A 14284-nucleotide genomic window follows, 5' to 3' on the forward strand; every position below is an offset into this window, starting at 1 on the left:
AAATAAGGGTAAAAATAAATGGGGGTAGGGGGTGGTAAAACAAGGGTAGTGGGAGAAGTAAATAAAGGCGGGCTTTAAGACAAGGGGAGGAATAGTTTTTGATAGGTTGAAATAAGACCAATTAAATCAAAGGAGGAGCAGTTATTGACCCAAAGAAATATATAAAAATGGATGTTGAGTATCACTGGGTGTGCCTGTCTGAAGGATGCTCGCTCTTGCAAGAACCTTAAATAAAAAAGAGTTGTTTTGCTTCACCTATTGACTCTATTAAATTATTTAATCAGTGAGCAGTGTTTCTCACAAAATCCATACCCTCTCTGAAGGTCATCGCGCTGGTTGATAGGATAGTTAAAGAGGCTTATGGGATGCTGGACTTCATTAATGGGGGATTGAGTTCAAGAGTCCAGAGGTCATGTTGCAACTTTTCAAATCTCTGGTGAGACCCCACTTAGAGTATTGTGTTCAATTCTGGTCACCTCATTACAGGATGGATGTGGAAGGTATGAAGAGGGTGCAGATGAGATTTATCAGAATGTTGCCTGGATTGGAAAACAAGTCTTATGAGGCAAGGTTAGCAGGCTAACCTTGGGGGGGGAGGGGGAGGGGGGGGGAGGGGGAGGGGGGGGGGAGGGGGAGGGGGGGGAGGGGGGGAGGGGGAGGGGGAGGGGGGGGAGGGGGGAGGGGGAGGGGGGGGGGAGGGGGGGAGGGGGGGGAGGGGGAGGGGGGGGAGGGGGAGGGGGGGGAGGGGGAGGGGGGGGGAGGGGGGGAGGGGGGGAGGGGGAGGGGGAGGGGGGGAGGAGGGGGGGGGGAGGGGGGGAGGGGGAGGGGGGGGAGGGGGGAGGGGGGGGGAGGGGGGGAGGGGGGAGGAGGGGAGGGGGAGGGGGGGAGGGGGGAGGAGGGGAGGGGGAGGGGGAGGGGGAGGGGGGAGGGGGGGGAGGGGGGGAGGGGGGGAGGGGGGGGAGGGGGGGAGGGGGGGAGGGGGAGGAGGGGAGGGGGGGAGGGGGAGGGGGGGAGGGGGGGGAGGGGGGGGGAGGGGGAGGGAGGGGGAGGGGGGAAGGGGGGGAGGGAGGGAGGGGGAGTACAAGACTTCTGCTTTTATGAGCAACAATTCACGCCATGATCACTGCTTGCAAACTCAGAAGCAGAACGTCCACTCGCAATCGAACCGATCCGGGAAGTGTTGGGGCACTTCGCGGCTTCACTCCATTGTGGCCTGAGAGGAGGTGGCGAGATTCGCGTTCGCGCACATTCTGAACCGAGGGCCGACCCGTCGCGGCTGCCGCGCATGCGCGGGGCAGTGAGGTTCCTCTCTGGCCGTGGGGCGCCTGCAGGTGAGTGGAGGGAGGGGGCGGCGTCAAGGCGCTCGGTCAGCCACGGCCTTTTGCTCTCGGTTGGACCCTCGGCTTCATGAAGCGTTAAGCAAGGGACCCCGCCCCGCCCCCCCCTCCGCTGGGATCGACGGCTTCCACCCTTCAGCCCGAACTGGCAGGCGTGCTCTCCTCACCCGGACTGATACTTTCATTGATGAAAGTTGCGATAAAAGCCAACGTAATTGCAACAAATGTTCCATCGTATAAAAAAGGCCACCAGCAGAAAAAAAACTCCCCAACCTGTTTCAATGCTTAAGAGCTACTACCCCTGATCTCATGATGCCTCCCAGAATCTATTCCTCGTTATAATAAACCTGAAAGCTGACAGTACAGTGTCAATGACCACAGTAGAAAAGCTTACACTCTTGTTTCTGGTGCTTATGGTCATTTACTGTATAAGAGAGAAATTGAACCCTAAAGATGTCACCCCCCCCCCCCCCACCCAAACCAGGGTGGTCTTATTCCAGTGTATGAAATCCAAACCAGAATATCCCGTGTTGTAGAGCAGTGGTTCTCAACCTGTTTTTTTACCCCCCACTCACATACTACCTTAAGTAATCCCTTACTGACCATAGAGCATCTATAGCATAGGATGCCATAGGTGCACCGTGGTTAGTAGTAGGGGATTACTTAAAGTGGTACGTGAGTGGGGAAGAAAGGTTGAGAGTTACTGATTTAGAGTGTCCCCCATGGTGATGGAGAACAGCATAAAACACTCACATAACTCCTACTATTAAATATTTTTTCTACTGAAACTTGCGTTTGGGAAGATGGATTAATTGTAATGTTAAAACAATATTAAAACAATAAAAATGTATTATAAATCTGCCTAACATTCCTTAAAATAACAACATAGCCAACAAAGCTACCAGTCACTATTTGCAAAAGCTAACAAACAGTTAATTAGCCAGGGACCCAGGGTGCATCAGAAATGCATACATAAGTAAATCAATTTCAAGCAAATGGTAAAATTATACTCAACATCATGTTTGTTCCTGTAAAAGAACTGATGCCTAAGTTGTTATGTTTGATTCCCCCCCCGTTATAAATAAACGACACCCACAATGCCAGTGCAGACTAACTCAATGCTTTACTAATTACATACTACAAGCATTACTACGAACATCCAGTATGAATCAGTTCCCCACGTCATTACGTACACGTAATGGTGTCATATTCAATGCTCTTCCCCGTCCCCCACCCAGCATATATAGTCTTTGAAATGTTCAGCTGGATGTGTGGTTAGTTTGGATCTATGGAGAGGGATGGTATTGGCTGTTGTAAAGGAGCTCTAGTCATGATCTGTTCTGGTTCATTGGTCAGGATATAACTGGGCAGTGGAGAAGGTGATCTTGGCGGTCTTTTCGGAGTTGGGGTGTGAAGATCCAGTGGGCTTCTTGCCTGGTCTCTGGTTTCAGGTGCCCTTCTTGATGGTATCTCCTCGGTTGGTGGTCTCGGGCCTTCTCCGTGCCTGTTGATGTGTGATGGAGATGTTTCTATTGGTAGCTGGGTGGGCCCCTCACTGAACACACTGTCCTTTCTGGCTTCGGGTGTCATTGCACTGGTCTTAGTTGGTTGATGTGTCTTTTCCATATCATCTCCCCCACTAGAATGTGAAATGAGTATGGGCTGAATTTTTTCAGGACTACACCCCGCACCCATGGAGCTTTGTAGACGTGGTAGTCTTGCACCAACACTGGTTCTCCCACCTCAATCTCTGGTCTCTTAGCGAAGCTGTCTGTTGTAGTCTGAGGCTGATATTTGGACATATTTCTGACAGTTTGGTCCTTAGATTTCTCCTGAACATCAGCTCTGCCGGTGTTCTTTTGGTGGTTGAGTGTGGTGTGTTCTGGCAACTTTTAAGGGACAACGACGAGTCTGAATTTCATCTATTTTTATGGCTTCCTTGAAAGTTTGTATGAAACGTTCTGTTTCTACTGGGATGGTCTGGTGCAGACAGTATGTGGCGTATGTTATTGTTGCTTTAAATTCTGCTGATACCAATTGCGGGCCGTTGTCGGAGATAAGTTCAATGGGTAATCCATATGATGCAAAAACTCCTGAGTTTTTCAATGGTCTGACCTGCAGTCTTTTTTTTTTCACGCGAATTACAATCAGCCATTTCGAGTGCGTGTCGACTACTATCAGGAAATTCTTTCCCATGAATCGCCCCGCTGAGTCTATGTGGACCCGATGCCACGGTTGTGATGGCCATTTCCATAGGTTGGCTTCTGTCTGAGGTGCTTTGGGTTGTGCCTCCTGGCATGTACTGCACCTTCTGACACTGTGCTCGATTATCTTCCCCTAAGGAAGGCCACCAGACTTGCATCCTGGCTATTGCTTTCATATGCACTATCCCTGGGTGGTTATTGTGTAATTCGGCCAGGACATCTTGCTGCCACTTCTTGGTAATGATGGTGTGGGTTCCCCATATTAGACATCCTTCTTTGGTGTAATGGGGTTTCATGTCCTCTGACATTTCCTTATCTGGCCAGTCATTGGTTTTGAAATAGAATACTCTGGATAGTATATCTTTCAGGGTTTCCTTACTGATGCCCTTTGCCGTTATCGGAAGTTGATTTATTTCTGATGCTTCTGATGTCCATTTTATGATTGTTTTGTTCTCCGTATCTGGGAGTGATAAGCGGGAGAGGGCATCTGCGTGGTTATTCTGTAGCGCTGGTTTGTGTTTTAAATCAAAATTATATGCTCCCAATAGTATCACCCGCTTTTGAATTCGGGCTGTCACAACCATTCTTTTTCTCATCCCAATATTAGACTCAGTGGTTTGTTGTTTGTCACCACTGAAAACTTACGTCCGTATAGGTATTGGTGAAATCTTTTTATCCTGAAGATGGTGGATAGTCCTTCTCTTTCCAATTGAACATAGATCCGCTCACAAGCAGTTAGTGATCGGGAGGCATATGCCACGGTTGTTCTCCCTTTTCAGTTTTCTGTGACACTATGGTGCCCAATCCCATGGGCGACATGTCTACTGCCAGTGTTAATTCTTTGGATTGTAATGAATCCAAAGTAACATGGTTACTGCTTATTAAAATTGTTTTTAGTTCATCAACAGGTCATTTGATTTCTGTGTTCCAGTACCATTTCTGATACTTCTTAAGTAGTTCATTCAGGGGATTACATAAAATAGGCATGTTTGGACCCAGAAATGATTGTAGTTTTGTTTTGTTGGTCAGGTAGGTGTCAAAGTCAAGCTCCTGTCAAGATACAAAAAGTACAACCAAGCCACACAGTACAATTCAAACAGACTTTATTCAAATAACGCTAGTTGGAATGAGCAGTCTGTAGTATTGGATAGACAAAGTCACCTCACTAAGACCGGTCTCATTCAAAGAACACAGTGACAGGGCACAATATTTAAGGCATTTTCCTGCATACAAATTGGATAACATTTCTTTGAAGGTATTGCTACAGCTTATGTTTTAAGTTTTGCATATCCTCTTCCTCAAGACAGGGAAATGATTTGTTGTTGATCATTTAATCTGATGTACCAGTTATAATTTAAAACATTCTTCTGGTATACAAAAAATCAACAGAAGTCTGGAAGGGTTGCTCACAGTACATGTTAGTATCTATTCTCTGCCTGTCTGATTTCTGGTTTCCAATTTACACATGGCTAGTTTCATAGTAATCTTAAATTCTTGAAGTTGATAATCGTGGCCAACGCTTCAAAGCAGAAACAATGCCATACAGGGACTGAGTGGTGCTGGACGCTTATTGCAGCCTTTAGATTGTGTCTAATGGCCACCGTGACAGAGGTGCACCAAAGAAAAGGTACAAGGACTGCCTAAAGAAATCTCTTGGTGCCTGCCACATTGACCACCGCCAGTGGGCTGATATCGCCTGAAACCGTGCATCTTGGCGCCTCACAGTTCGGCGGGCAGCAACCTCCTTTGAAGAAGACCGCAGAGCCCACCTCACTGACAAAAGGCAAAGGAGGAAAAACCCAACACCCAACCCCAACCAACCAATTTTCCCCTGCAACCGTGTCTGCCTGTCCCGCATCGGACTTGTCAGCCACAAACGAGCCTGCAACTGACGTGGACATTTACCCTCTCCATAAATCTTCGTCCGCGAAGCCAAGCCAAAGAAGAATGGGTAGTAGTCAGTGAGCACTATTGTGTTAAAGAGATCAGGCAGGGATTAGAATATGTAGGCAGTAGAAGAGGTGAGAATAGATTCCTGTCTGGAATATCTCTTCCCCCACCCACCAATATTCTATAGTCAATATTCTACATTGGGAGCATTCCGCTTCTGTACCTTTGTGGTCCATTTGTACCCCTTCCCGATTGATGGTGAAACCTAAATAGGCCATCGATGGTGCCATGAACACACATATGTCTTTTTGTAGTCGGACATTTGCTTCTTGTAACGATATCTAGGGTAGTTTGATGCTCGGTGTTATCCCTGCCGGTAATGATGATATCGTCTTAAGTAGCAGCCTACATGAAGTCCTTGTAGTAACTTGTCCATAATTGCTTGGAATATGGCAGATGCTGCTGATGTTCTGTACGGCATGTGGGTGTATGCAAATAATCCCTCAGGTGTGTTTATGGTTACCTATTTCCAGGAGCAGTAGTCTAGCCCCACCTGTTGGTAGGCCTGTGACAGGTCCAGTTTAATGAACTTTTGTCCTTTGGTTAATGTTTGGAATAGTTCTTCGGCCGGTATTCCAGAATTTGTAGTGCTTGATTGATGGTCACTTTGTAATCACCGCATTTGCCTTGCATACTGGTACGATTGGGGTTGCCCAATCAGAGTACTGGATATTTTTCTAATATCCCTTCTTTCTCCAGTCTATTAAGTTCTGATTCAATTTTTTTTCCTTTATTGCAAAAGGTACGGTTCTGGGTTTGCAAAATTTGGGTTCTGCTTCAGGTTTCACATGTAGTTTGGCTCATACCCCACTAATTTTTCCCAAACTATTTTCGATACTGTGCTGTAATGTTTTAAAATTGGAGCCAGTTTGGGGTTACTGCAGGTGTTCATCCTGCTTTTCTTTGTCCTTTTGGCTGATTATCTTCCCTATTTCTTGCCAATCCAGCTGAAGGTTGCTTAACCAATTGCAACCGAGCAATGCTGGCCCCTCAGTGTCCATGATATAGAGGGGCAACTGGTTAGATTGATCCTTGTACTTAACGTGTACCTTGCACTTTCCAAAAACTTATATTTCCTCCCCAGTAACAGTTTTTAAGATGGTGTCCATTTGGAGCATCTCTGTGTATGGTAGTAGGTGCTCCTTCATTGTTCGGCGCATTAGGGAAACCACTACTCCCGTATCTAGTTCCATCCATATCGGTTTGTTGTTAATGTGGACATGGATGTAAAAATTCGGCTCTTTGTGGCCCAGTTCATGGATGTGGATTACTTGCATAACAAGTTTACTTTTGTTTGGTTCCTCTTCTGATTTATTGGTATCCGTGTTTTCAGTATTCAGGCTTTCTCCTGTCTCTTGTGCAAATTGTATTTTTTGGAGTCTGGCTGGTAATCTTTCTTTAGTTTTATCATTGGGCATCTTGCTTTGATGTGCCCCTTCTCATTGCATTTGTGGCATTTGGCTTTTTTGAAATGGCGTAGCGAAAACATTTTTGGTAGGCAGGTTCCTGGCAGGAAGAATCTTGGTGCCAAAGATTTATTGATAGCCAGGTCTCTCTGGCAGACATCTGCATTGCTTACCGCTGCCTCAGCAGCAGTAGTGTGTCAGAGTATATAGATATGTTTTTGGGAGATAAATTTGGAAAGGTTTGTTAGAGTAGGTCATCTTATTTGAAATACTGGAACTCTGCTAATGCTAGACATATAGGCACCACAGCTTTTGCAAGAACTTTGGAGAGTGCCCAAGAGACTTCACTAATGGATTGTTTTTTACAAAAGGCAACAAATGAAAGATCTTGTCAGAGCCATTTTCTGTCTGGAGTAGAGCTGTTCTAACAGGTTTTGCAAGCAGAGTCAAACAGTCTTTCTCTCTAAGAGAGAGAGACAGACAGAGATCATTCTACAGTGTTACAGCCAGCAGAGGCAGCTGGGACTGGAACAGGACAAGCTGGCAAGCTTGTGGAAAGCCCCATTTGGAAGACGGCCTGGTCAAAGCTCTTGTGGTTCATGCAAGAGGAGAGGACTGACTGTCTAATGTTTCACTTGGAATAAGAGAAACAAAAAGGAACTCTGTGGTGACCTGAAAGGAGAGCTTATCATCTGGAGAACCTTGAAGGGGGAAAGTTTCGTCAGCAAGACACTGGAGTGGCTGATTAAAAAGGAATCAGTTGTGGATGTCCAGTAACCATTTACTTTTCAAGCACCAACGCCTGGTGAACTTTATAAATGTTAAATTCTGTGCACAGTATAAGAATTGCCTGTAACCAGTGAACTTGGAGGAATGAAAAGTGAGATTGGATTGTGAACCAAATAACTTTTCTGAACTTACACACACATTACATACATGTGTGCTTAGAATTAGAAGGGCGTTAAGTTAGGTAAGTTAAGTTAAAGTGTGATTCCTTTTTCATGATTAAAGATAATAAAAAGCAACTTTTGTTTAAGTAACCATTTGTTTTTGTGAATATCTATTGCTGCTAGGTTTATGGGTCCTCTGGGCTCATAACAGTAGCAATATCTGACACCACTCCAAGTGCCAGATTTCATGTTGCAATTAGTTTTTCTCAGGTAGTTTGTTCAGCTAAACCCATTACTAATTGATCCATTAACACATTGTCTCTGAATTGTCCAAATTCACAGTATCCAGACAGTTTACGTAATGCAGCCATGAAATTTTAGACAGACTCTCTGTGTTGTTGTTTACGTCGGTACAATTTATGTCTTTCTGGAGGTCAAGGGTTAGGGTGCTGACTGATAGCTTGACAGATTTCAGCATATGTTTCCGTTGAATGCATGTGTGGGCTAGTTAGTGATCTTAAGAGCTTATAGGTGCCTCCTCCCATTATGGTTAGAAACAATGGCCGTTTTTTATTCAATGGAAGATTTTCAGTAATATCATGTACAACACAATGATTATCAAAATATTCTACATATACTTCCCAAGTGTCTTCGTCTTCATTGAGTTTGTCGAAGTGAGCTGCAGAAACTGCTGCTGTCATCTCTTGGGTTTTCCAGCTTTTTGCTGTCTCCTGTAGTTAGAGTTGATAAATGTGTAATGGTTGAGTGAGCTTCTGAATCCTTGTTCCCACTGTTATGTTTGAGGTCCTCCTGTTGTAAATAAATGACATAAGTGACATCACTTGTGTTTATGTTACACCACCTGGGAACGTTTGATACATATTGTGATAGGAAATTAACAGCATTTTGCCATTTTCTTGAAATGAATTGGCTACATTTTAATAATCAAGATGGGATGGTTGGTAAAGGACTATTGGGGCAGCAAGTTCTCAGTGGGTAGCGCTGAAAACCTACATTGTAAGTGGAAATGATGGGGGTCATCTTATACCCCGACATATACGGTATGTGACTGTTTTGGATTGCATTTTGTTAAGTTCATATAGATCCAGACAGCATTGTCAGTAAAATGTTACATGAACTTTAACTGCCAGCAGAAAATGGGGAGGATAATATTTTAGAGTTCTCAGGAATCACTATTTTCCTTCCTTGGCAACCATTATATTGATTTTTTTTTGGCAGCCATTAATTTTATTTTTCTTTCCAGAATAACCTCAGATTTCTCATGGAAGTGGCTATCCATTCTCATTCAGGAGGATTATTCAAGAACCTCGTCTGTGGTTTCCTGTATTTGCACAGGTCCTGTTTTCACCATGGTAGGTCCAAACGCCTGTTGTTCTCTCGCCTCTTTCCGCCCATGAACCTCCACGGGGACAAAGAGATTGGGGTTGGCCGGTCAGGTGAGCTCACCTGCAAGAGCCAGAGGCTGATGCTTCAGGCTGGCCTCATTCAGCCTGCCAATACTGGCTGCTTTCACTATATGCCATATACAGTCCGTGCCATGGAGAAACTTGTTCAGCTGATTGATGAAGAAATGAAATTGATTGGGGGCCAGAAGGTGAACATGCCCACTCTCACCTCAGCAAACCTATGGAAGATCAGTGAACGTTGGGACCTCCTGGGGAAGGAACTATTCAGACTAAAGGACAGGCACAACATAGACTACTGTTTAAGCCCAACACATGAGGAAGCGGTGACTGAGCTTGTAGCCATGCAAGGAAATCTGTCATACAAACAGCTACCGTTGATGCTCTACCAAGTAACAAGGAAGTTCCGAGATGAGCCTAAACCACGTTTTGGTTTGCTCCGTGGACGGGAGTTCTATATGAAAGACATGTACACATTTGATATCTCAGAAAAAGCCGCCAAAGAAACTTATAAGCTTGTCTCTGGTGCTTATGGTCGAGTATTTGACCGGTTGGGATTACGGTTTGTGAAGGTGCAGGCAGACCCAGGCAGTATTGGTGGTAACCTATCACATGAGTTTCAGCTGCCAGCAGAGATTGGGGAGGATCGTCTTTTAATGTGTTCTGACTGCCATTTTGCTGCCAATGCGGAGACAATGAAGACAGTTGAAACAAACTGCCCACAGTGTGAGGGAAAACTGATAGAAAACAGAGGCATCGAAGTGGGACACACCTTCTATCTTGGGACCAAATATTCACAGGTTTTTGGTGCCTTGCATTCTAACAGTGAGAACAAGCCCATCCTGTCAGAGATGGGTTGCTTTGGTCTTGGGATCACGCGCATACTAGCAGCAGGAATAGAGGTTTTGTCAACTGAAACTGACATTCGGTGGCCACGTCTTGTGGCCCCTTACCAGATCTGTGTCATTTCACCTAAGAAAGGCAGCAAGGAAGAAGTGTGTATGGATCTGTTAGAGTCACTGTATGATAATTTGATGGATACTGTCCCCCAGCTTCAAGGAGAGGTAGTGTTGGATGATCGCAGTCACCTGACTGTTGGCAGGCGATTGAAAGATGCCAATCGTCTGGGTTATCCATATGTCATCATTGCAGGGAGGAGGATTCTGGAAGATCCTGCTATTTTTGAAGTAAACAGCCAAAATAATGGAAGGACTCTGTTTCTCACACAAGAAGGTGTCTTGGATTTTCTGAAAAACATACAGATGGCTTAATATTTGAAATCAATCAGGTATAATACTATAGATGAAAGTGTCCTGATTTTCTGCATTGAATATTTGGAACCAAATATTTTTGAAATGTGCAGAAAACATATAGTTTGCCTAGATATAGACAATTGAGTGAAAACAAAATATTTTTATTTGATTACATCCCTCTCATGAAAATCAATATGTTATGTTGGGCTGTTGAAACTGATACTGCAGAATCTTGGACAATGTGCTGAAAAATCATTCAAAACTTTGTATGTGTTAACCCAATAAAAACATGTTATACTGCTAATACTTCAAACAGTCTCTTTGGCTTGGCTTCGCGGACGAAGATTTATGGAGGGGGTAAAAAAAAGTCCACGTCAGCTGCAGGCTCGTTTGTGGCTGACCAGTCCGATGCGGGACAGGCAGACACGATTGCAGTGAGGAATGAACTACTAATTCCACAATCCCCACTCAGTCAGCCAACATGTGGCTAATGCAATATGATTCCCTTGCAGTTCTGCCAATCAACTGCATTGCTTTTAGTGTTCATAATGTGGTTTCCTTTACTTTTGGAAAAACTCTGCATTCTGCAGCTTTTCTTTATTTTTTAAATTCTGCTGAAAGATCTCCAACCTGAAATATTAAATCTTGTTTCTCCTTGCACAAGTGCTATCTGATCTGTTGCATGTTTTTAATTCAGATTTCCAGCATCTATAGTTTTCTGATTTTCATTCATAGCTGAATCCTTGATTTCAAATTTCAGATTTATTGTCAGACTACATACATGACATCACATACAACCCTGAGATTCTTTTTTCTGTAGGTGAGGCAGAATTACCACTTTATCGGTAGAGGGGAAAATAAACTATACAATGTACACATGTAAACAAATAAAGAAATGTAAACAAACTGACTGTGCAATACAGATAAGAGAAGGTAAGAGTCCCTAGTTGAGTTGGTTGTTGAGGAGTCTGATGGTGGAGGGGTAGCAGCTGTTTCTGAACCTGGTGGCACCTATACCTCTCTCCTGATGGTTGCAGCGAGAACAACGTGTGCTGGGTGATGTGGATCCTTGATAATTGCTGCTAATCTCTGATGTCACCATTCCCTGTAGATGTTTTTGATGGTGGGAAGGGTTTTGCCTGTGATATCCTGGGCTGTGTCCACTGCCTTTTGCAAGGCTTTACGCTCCGAGGTATTTGTGTCCCCAACCCAGACTGTGATGCAGTCTGTCAGCATACTTTCTACCACACGTCTGTAGAAATTGGCAGGGATTTCCGATGTCATAGCAACCCTCCTCAAACTCCTGAGGAAGTAGAGGTGCTGACGTGCCTTCTTCATGATATCATTAGTGTGTTGGGTCCAAGAAATATCCTGCAAGATAGTGACTCCCAAACACTTAAATTCAGTTCACCCTCTCCACCTCTGATACTGCAATAATCACTGGATTGTATACCTCTGGTTTCCCCTTCCTGAAATTAACATTTAGATCCTTGGTGTTGCTGACATTGAGTGTGAGGTGGTTGTTGATGCACTATGTCCCTCCTGCATGCTAACTCATCACCCCTCTTTACACAACTCTTGTTACCGTGGTAACATCTGCAAATTTATAGATGGTGAAGTTATTGTCCCAAGCCACATAGCCAGAGGTGTAAAGTGACTAGAACAGTTGGGGGGGGGGGGTGGGTGGGGGAGGCTAATGGCAGTTGCCATTCTCTGTGTGGCAAGTATATCCTCCCTTGAGTTAGGAGAATGAAACTGCACCCAATACTCCATCCTTGTATCTGTACTAAAATTTGCTTGAAGACCAAGATCTGCCTAACTGGTTGCTGCATTTGTATTTCTGCTTTTAGTGACTGGAATTTAAATTCAAACCACCTTGTCCATCAAACTTTTCTTGATCTCACACCATTAAAATAATCTGTCATCTTTCTGCTTTTCCTAATAATGTGGATACCTTCACATATTTACTATACATTAAACTGTAATTGCTATGCATTCAATTGAAGTCACCTGGAAGGTGTCTCTGTCTCCTTGCAATTCGCAATCTCAGCCAGTTTAGAATAATTAGCAAACATCCAAGTAGTATATTCCCTTGTTGATGTACATTATAAACAGCAGAGGCCTACTAACTCCTGTGTCACACCACTGTTACTGTCTGCTGCACTGAAAATCAAAAAAATTGTGGACTTCCATAGATGAAGATGTTAAGTTATTGGGGATTTATCAGATTTCTATGTTATTAATTTCCATTAACAGTTTTACTGATTTGCTTAACCTCCACATCTTTGGAAGAACTGGACCCATAACATTTCTGGAATGTTAGCTAGAACCATAGAACAATACAGCACAGAAACAACCCCCTTTGGCTCTTCTAGGCTGTGCCAAACCATTTTTTTTGCCTAGTTCCACTGAATTTCACCCAGTCCATAGCCTTCCAAAACCTTTCCCATCCATATACCTGTCAAAATTCTTAAATGTTAAACTTGAGTCCACATCCACCACTTCAGCTGGCAGCTCATTCCACTCTCCCACCACTCTGGGTGAAGAAGTTTCCCCTCATATTCCCCCTAAACTTTTCCCCTTATAATCTTAACCCATCTCCTCTGTTTTGTATCTCAGTGAAAAAACCCTATCTACATTTACTCGGTCTATTCCCCTCATGGCGGTGTGAGGTGTGAGGAGGATGTAAGGAAAATGCAGAGGGACTTGGACAGGCTGGAGGAGTGGGTGGCTAAATGGAAGATGAATTTCAATGTGAACAAATGTGAGGTTATTCATTTTGGGGGAAGTAATAGGAAAGCTGAGTATTATTTAAATGGAGACAAGCTAGGGAGTGGGGAAGTGCAAATGGATCTGGGTGTACTTGTTCACCGGTCACTGAAGGCTAGCATGCAGGTTCAGAAAGCTGTGAAGAAGGCAAATGGAATGTTGGCTTTCATAAAGAGGGGATTGGAGTATAGGAACAGAGACACCCTTCTGCAGTTATACAGGGCCCTGGTGAGACCCCACCTGGAGTATTGCGTCCAGTTCTGGTCTCCAAACTTGAGGAAGGACATAGAGGGTGTGCAGTGCAGATTTACAAGGTTAGTTCCAGGGATGGCAGGGTTGTCATATGCAGCAAGGCTAGAAAAACTGGACTTGTATCCATTGGAGTTTAGAAGGATGAGGGGGGACATGATTGAGGTATACAAAATCATCAGGGGGATAGACAAGGTGAAGTCTGATTACTTGTTCCCAATGATGGGGAGACGAGGACTAGAGGGCATAGTTTAAGAATACAGGGTAGACCCTTTAGGACGGAGATGAGAAAGCATTTTTTTACCCAGAGAAGTGTGAATCTGTGGAATGCTCTGCCACAGAGGGTGGTAGAGGCGGATTCGCTGACTATGTTCAAAAGAAAGTTAGATAAGACTCTTGTGGGTAACGGAGTTAAGGGTTATGGGGATAAGGCTGGAAAGGGGTACTGATGGTAATGATCAGCCATGATCTAAAATGGCGGTGCTGGCCCGACAGGCCAAATGGCCTACTCCATCCAGCTTCTATTGTCTATACCTCTATCAAATCTTCTCACATTCTTCTACACTCTAGGGAATAGTCCTATCCTGTTTAACCTTTCCTGTAACTCAGTTCCTGAAGTCTACATCCTAATAATCTTATCTGCACTCTTTCTATCTAATCGATATCTTTCTTGTAGTTAGGTGACCAAAACTGCACACAATACTCCAAATTTAGCCTCACTAATCTCTTGTACAACCCTACCATAACATCCCAACTCTTATCCCAACTCTTTGATTTATGAAGGTCAGTATGCCAAAAGCAC

The 14284-nt window shown here is 44.3% G+C and overlaps 2 protein-coding genes across 2 annotated transcripts in view; both read left to right on the forward strand.

The window, feature by feature from the left end:
* Nucleotides 1–1259: 1259 nt before the first annotated feature.
* Nucleotides 1260–10777, forward strand: pars2 (prolyl-tRNA synthetase 2, mitochondrial). The gene is made up of 2 exons (XM_069938919.1): nt 1260–1331; nt 9052–10777. Exon 2 carries the CDS (start codon nt 9070–9072, stop codon nt 10480–10482), a length of 1413 nt encoding a protein of 470 aa, XP_069795020.1. The 5' UTR covers nt 1260–1331; nt 9052–9069; the 3' UTR covers nt 10483–10777.
* The window catches only part of ttc4 (tetratricopeptide repeat domain 4), a 38616-nt gene continuing 33474 nt past the window's right edge, over nt 9143–14284 (forward strand). The window contains 1 exon segment of the mRNA XM_069938920.1: nt 9143–9160. Within this exon segment, the coding sequence (XP_069795021.1) occupies nt 9158–9160 (3 nt within the window). The 5' untranslated portion in view covers nt 9143–9157.

This window comes from Narcine bancroftii, chromosome 5, assembly GCF_036971445.1.
Source record: "Narcine bancroftii isolate sNarBan1 chromosome 5, sNarBan1.hap1, whole genome shotgun sequence".
Taxonomy (NCBI): Eukaryota; Metazoa; Chordata; class Chondrichthyes; order Torpediniformes; family Narcinidae; genus Narcine; species Narcine bancroftii.

Bases quoted from the DNA above. Each gene is read 5' to 3' on its own strand.
- pars2 (XM_069938919.1), top strand. From the start codon at position 9,070: ATGGAAGTGGCTATCCATTCTCATTCAGGAGGATTATTCAAGAACCTC.